General features: G+C 46.2%; 1 protein-coding gene across 3 annotated transcripts in view; it reads left to right on the top strand.

The window, feature by feature from the left end:
• The first annotated feature begins 3,188 nt into the window (after positions 1-3,188).
• The window catches only part of CASTOR2 (cytosolic arginine sensor for mTORC1 subunit 2), a 137,338-nt gene continuing 134,044 nt past the window's right edge, over positions 3,189-6,482 (top strand). For 2 of the 3 annotated variants that reach the window (XM_027749966.2, XM_027749967.2), the window contains exon 1: positions 3,190-3,590. In XM_027749966.2, the coding sequence (XP_027605767.1) occupies positions 3,478-3,590 (113 nt within the window). In that variant the 5' untranslated portion in view covers positions 3,190-3,477. Of the gene's footprint in view, positions 3,591-6,482 lie in introns of all 3 variants that reach the window. The other variant, XM_039379517.1, reaches the window with a different exon arrangement.

Below are 6,482 nucleotides of genomic sequence, written 5' to 3'. Positions count from 1 at the left end.
GCTTCAAACCCCAAATTCTGTTTGGTGTTATGGCTGTTATCTGACCTAGAAATCTCATCTACTTATGACAGCTCATAAGCACTCTGCTTGCCATCCAGGCAGGGAATGGGTTTTGGTTTAAATGAAAAGGTGCAGTTACATCATCTTGCACAACAGGTCCCTGCTCTGTGTCTGGGCCAAGCGAGTCCTCTCAAGCTGGAAGAACATGGAAAACTTGGAATTGCAGTAATAAAAAAATATTATAGCACGTTATGTATAATAACAACACATTCTAGCCTGCTCCCTGCATGGAATCTCCCAGGTATACCTGACAACAAAGGATAGAGAGATCTGAATACTAATAACAGCTGGAGGAGGGGGCCCTTAATAGTATTTTGGCTAATTGCCAGGTTGCCTGCTCTTGAAAAATTTTCCTGTGCTGAGCTAGACACATTTTTCATGTGTAGAAAATTAGGTTGTTGGTAGGACTTTGTATTTTCCTAATGCTTCCTACAGTCAGCTGTGTGAAGGTTGACGATAGCCATGAGATCTGTGTTTCTAGCTCAAAGGCCTTCAGGCCTTCTTTGAAAGACTTGGAAAATCATAGCAGCTGAACAGGCACTGGAAAGAAATTGCAATTTTGGAGAGCTCCAGATGTAAACTTAGAAAATGAAAAAGTATTTTTGTATTTTGTGTGTTTGGGTGTTTTGTTGTTTTTTTTTTCTTGTTTGCTCGATTCTTCTTTTTTTAGTAAATACAGATGACTAACTCAGGGCCTCTTTTCTCCTACCCTGAAGGAAGAACAAAGTCTCTGATGATTTGCTTGTTCAAAAGGTCTGCACTGATTTTACCTTTAGGTCTGTGCTACCATTTCTCATTGTTTCATTGTAAGCATTTTCTGTGGTAATTAGACTGTAATAGCATAATCCCTCGTGGCCTTCCTGGAGTGTCTGGCCTCTCTGGGTTGAGAAAGCTCTGCTTAGTGACAACATATTTTCCTCTAAGTGGGAAGGGGAAGAGTTGATGTTGTGAATGGTGTACTGATTATGATGGAAAATCTCTTTAAAGAGGGAAGTTTTGCAGCATTTCCTAAAAGTGATTCAGGCTACATTTGTGTGATTTCCTCTGGAAGTTCACAGCAACCAAGATGGTGCATGTTTATTTTGTCTCTGGCTGCTTCCTTCTGGACTCGATGGTCTGCATTGTCCCAGAGGAACACAGATATCTCTGTGATTTGTAGATGCAGGTGCAGGCATTTGTTGTAGCTGGGCACAGATACATTCAGAGCTTTGAAGTCCAAGACCTTGAACTGGCAGTGGAAGCAGATTAAAAATCCTCTTTAGCTTCCTAAAATGCAATGCCTAGAGTCATCTGAGCTGTTGTGTAAGGCAAAGAAAGAAAACTAGCTTTTTAAAGGCTTCTAAAAAATGAAGTAGAGATTTGATATTTTATCTTGATTGCATTTCCTCTGAATGATTTTGACAAACTATTGATGTGAATGACTCTAATTTCAAGGTTTTTTTCTTGGGAAATAACAAAATTAAGACAGCCTTTCAAAGTATGGCCACAGGCAGAGGAAGAACAGATGTGTCCAGGGGAGAAATACAGCCATTCCATGGGAATTAATGGAATAGAAAGGCCTCAGAAATCCTGGTTTTGGAAGCTTGTCCCCAGACAAGGAATTTCTGCAACAAGAACTGAGGTCCTAAAACCTTAACTTGCAACTGCAGAAGCTCTTCCTTCTCTGTAAGGAGAAGGAATGGCTTGAAGTGGGGCTTGGCTAACTGAGCTCTCATCTTGTGCCCTTGGACACATCCCGTGCCTCAGTTTTCCTCTGTGCAGAATGGAAGGGTTGCTATTAATGGTCTTTAGAAAGCTTATTTCAGATCTACTTGTGAAAAGGGTCATAGTGACTAGGGGGTGGTGGTGTGTTCCTGGCAGAATCAGTGTCACCTGAAGTCAGAGGGAGCCTTGCACAGAATCTGAATCAGGTTTACAGCCCAAGTCCTGCTTTACAAACACCCCAAGACTGAATTTAATTGCTGTGTTAACGTGGTACCAGTGAGGTGCAGTGTTCACAAACAGCGTGGCTGCAGTTGGTTGGTGTCATGACATTCCCAGTGCCAGAGCAGCCCCGTTTCTGGGGTGCTGGTTTGGAGGTTCATCCCTTCCTACCTCTATTCAGCCTCCTTGTGTTGAGGAGTGAGGCAAGAACTGGGATGAACAGGCCATTCACCCTTCCAGCATTACAACTGTCACACACACAAGGCTGGTTTTATATTCTTGACAGCTGTGATTTTACCTCTGTAACACTTCCATGCAGAGGGATGTGGACAGGATGGATAGATGGGCTGAATCCAATTATATGATGTTTAACAAGACCAAGTGCCGGGTCCTGCACTTTGGCCACAACACTCCACGCAGTTCTACAGGCTGGGGACAGAGTGGCTTGAGAGCAGCCAGGCAGGAAGGGACCTGGGAGTTTGGATTGACAGGAAACTGAACATGAGCCAGAGTGTGCCCAGGTGGCCAAGAAGGCCAATGGCATCCTGGCCTGGATCAGGAACAGTGTGGCAGCAGGAGCAGGGAAGTGATTCTTCCCCTGGACTCAGCGCTGGTGAGGCCACCCCTGGAGTGCTGTGTCCAGTTCTGGGCCCTCAGTTCAGGAAGGATATTGAGGTGCTGCAGCAGGTCCAAAGAAGGGCAACAAGGCTGGTGAAGGGACTGGAGCACAAGTGCTGTGAGGAGAGGCTGAGGGAGCTGGGGTTGTTTAGCCTGGAGAAGAGGAGGCTCAGGGGAGACCTGACAGGAGGTTGTAGCCAGGTGGGGGTCGGTCTCTTTTCCAGGAAACTAGCAGTAGAACAAGAGGGCATGGTCTTAAACTGCACCAGGGGAGGTTTAGATTAGACATTAGGAAGAAATTCTTTACAGAGTGAGTGATCAGACATTGTAATGGGCTGCCCAAGGAGGTGGTGGATTCACCGTCCCTGAAGGTGTTTAAGAAGAGACTGGATGTGGCAGTCAGTGTCATGGTCTAGTTGACAAGGTGGTGTTGGGTCATAGGTTGTATTTGACGATCTCAGAGGTCTTTTCCAACCCGGTTGATCCCGTGATCCCGTCCCATCCCGCCGGGGCGGCGCGGACTCCAAGGCCCGGCATGCGGCGGGGCGCGGCGCAGGCGCAGGGCTGGGCTTGAGTGGCAAGTTGTTTGTTCCAGCGAGCACCAGCTGCTCGGCGCCCCGGGCTCCGCTGCTCCTGCCCGGCTCCGCTCCGCCGGCCTCCCCCCGCCCAACTTCGGCACCCTCCGCTCCCTCATCTCCCAGCCCCCGGAGCCGGGAAGGGGCAGAAGGAATCGAGGGGAGGCGGGGGAGGAACACAAAAAAAAAAAAAAAAAAGAAAAAAAAAGGCACCGACAATAACAGCCCCCTCCCCCTCCCCATTCAAAACCACAAAATAAACCCCAGGAATAGATGAACTACAAATGAGAAAGAGGAAAAGATGGAACTGCACATCCTAGAGCACAGGCTCAGAGTGGCCAGCATAGCCAAGGAGAACATCCAGTTGTTTACCTATGGATTAATCAAACTTGCTTTCCTGTCCTCCAAGACGAGGTAGGTGCTGGGGATGGGGCAGTGCGGGGGCGGGGGCGCCCTCCTTGCGAAGGGACGTACCCTCCTTGCTGCAAGGGGGCTCGGGGCTGCAGGGTACCCTCCTTCCCGCACAGGGGCTGGGGTGGGGATGTCTACCTGGCAAGTGAGCACAGCAGCCTCCTTCTTGCAAAGGGGGTGGGTTGATGGGTGCTCTTAAAAAAAGACTAAAACCCAACCAAACAAAAAAGCCATCCCCTCCTGGGATGGAGGACACCCCTCCTTGCAAGGGGGCAGGGTGTTGGGGTAGGGGACGCCCTCCTTCCTGCAAATGGGCACGGTGCTGAAGGAGGGGGACACCCTCCTTGTAACGGGGCAGGGTGCCGGGGTGGGGGAGGGCACCCTCCTTGAGGAGTCAGGGCGCTGGGTGAGGGGGGACGCCCCCTCGCCAGAAAGCAGGGGGTCTTGGGCGTGGAGGAACACCTGGGTCTTCCCTACTCACACCCACCATCCCAGGACTGGGAGATGGTGATGCAGGTTAGCGCTCAAGTTCGGGGTGTCCCAGCCCGGCTTTGGGGCACCCCCCGCGGGCAGCCCGGCCGGGCCGGGCCGGGCCGGATGAATGGAACAGGTGGGGGCCGGGGGGCCCGGCCGGGCCGGACAACAAAGGCAACAACAGCGGCCCGAGGAGGAGGAGGAGGAGGAGGAGGAGTGGTGGTGGGGTTTTTTCTCTCGCGCGCTCTCTGTTTTCTGGGGTTTTTTTGTTTGGTTTGGTTTTTTTTTCCCCTGGTTGTTGTTCCCTGCAGTACTTAAAACGAAGCCTCCACACGCGGGTTTGTTTAAAAGGTGCATGCCTTGCACTTGAAAATTATGATATTGAGTAATATGGATTGTTATAGCTTTCAGGAAAAGAAAAAAAAAAAAGAAAGAAAAATGTAGTAGAAGGCACTGTGAGAATTTTTTTTTTTTTTTTTAAGAAGAGGAAACAAAATAGTGTGGACAGTTTATTGAATGTATGTAAGGTGCTAGGCCTGTCGCACAAAACAACTTGAATTGTAATCAATCACGTATTCTTCTGTCTTCACTTAGCTTGGTGACTTTGGTCTGTACAGAAAAAGAAATGGGAATGTAAATAACACGACACAAATTCTTCTTGTTTTTCCAACCTGATAATTAGTATTTCAATTTTCTCCCCACATTCATCTTGAATAGCATTCTTGTATGAAGGTGGGAAGTTTTCTTTGGCTGCAGGAAAATAATAAATAGATAATAAATTTACTTTTTATTTCTTAAATTGTTTTATTCCAATTCAATCCTCTCTCTGTTATAATGTTTATGGATGAATGGAGCTATTTGTGATGTAATTTGATCACAATCCCTTATCTTATGCATTGAAATTTCACTCTGATTTGGGGCTCATCCCATTTGGCTCACCACTGACATTGTTTGCAGTATAAAGTGTATCAGCACCTTGTTTACTGCTGTCCCTGAATACTCCATGGGACATTAAAATAGAAATGTATGACTGAAGAGCCTTTAATGTGTTGTTTTATTGTAATTGAAAGTCGCTGCTGATTTTTTTGAAGGACTTGTTGCTCCCCTTCCCATGCTTAAAATGTCACTGTTAACATCAGTAGGGAAGTCTTTAAATCTGTCACTCCTAATGCATAGACTGGAGTTTTGGGGGTTGTTTTTCTAGGGTATTATTATTATATTTTATTTTTCTTTTTTAAACTTCAAGGATGGTCCTGTTGTCTTTTTGTTTCACACTAAATTTCACATCTTCAATGTTAAAGAGCTGTGAAAGGATCAAGGCAGTAAGATAACCCCTTTGGGGTGTGATACCTTGTCCTGCATTTGGGTGCAGCACTTGGCAGTTTCATGTTGTCTTTGGTTGCTGTGGTGTCTGTCCCTTTCCATATACACTGTGAGTATCAATCTTTTCCTTAGCTTTTGTGGAATCTTACTGATCAGGAAGAGTAAATGTTTGTGTAAAAGTTTGTTGGCACAGGAAGCCTCTATTTATTTCCCTTTTGTTTGTTTTATTATTTTTGCAGACAGTGGAGATGCAGGGGAGAGAAGGGAAAGTTTGTGTCATTCTTAAGACAACTGACAGCACTGAAACCTTGCTTTTTCCCTTGTGCTTTTGCTTGCCCTGATGCAAACAAGGTCCCTGCCCCACAGACCTCTCTGATGAACACCATGTGTATGAGGAAGGTGAGGGTCTCCGGGAGATGTAGCTCCATAAATTTATGATCCCACTGTTTCTTTTTCCTCCTCCTTTAAAAAGTGAACATGCCCAGGAGACAACAACTTTTTATGGGGGTGCAAGAGGGATCTCCCTTCCTGACCACCCTGTCTACAAAGGACCCATTAGGGGGTGAAAGGGGAAGGTGGCCCACATCCCTGCTAACCTTTTCTGATGAGATAGCAAAGATGCCAGTTACTTACACTACCTGCATTTTTCCCAGTGAGACCTTAAACGGAGTTTTTACCGGTGCTGCAAGGCTACCAGTAAGAAATAATGATTTGAGATCCAAAGGGATGGCAGTGACATCATCAGTATTCTGATGCTGGTTATGCAAGAAACTAGAGTTTTTACATAGCCTCCTGTGAGAAGTGATTTGGAGGGTCTCTTTTATGTTTTTCTTAATCCTCTTGGGAAGAAAAAGTTACAAATCTTCCTCTTCATTTGGCCTTTTGCTACTCTCAGTCTGCCCTTGTTCATGACACGAGTCCTTTAATTTAGCTTCTGTTACAATAACAATATTTTTTGTAACAAAGAACAGCAATTTTAAAACTATTCCGATGGCTGGAAGCAAGACAGCAGTTAACAAGGTGAAGAGGTGAGACCAGTAGAGAATAAAACAGTGAGCTAAACTGAGCTGAAAGAAAAACACTATTAATCATAACTGT

This window comes from Pipra filicauda, unplaced genomic scaffold (assembly GCF_003945595.2).
Source record: "Pipra filicauda isolate LSUMZ 115617 unplaced genomic scaffold, ASM394559v2 scaffold16_size7369187_pilon, whole genome shotgun sequence".
Taxonomy (NCBI): domain Eukaryota; kingdom Metazoa; phylum Chordata; class Aves; order Passeriformes; family Pipridae; genus Pipra; species Pipra filicauda.
Note: the sequence above shows the minus strand (reverse complement) of the source record. Positions and strands in the feature narration are given on the sequence as shown.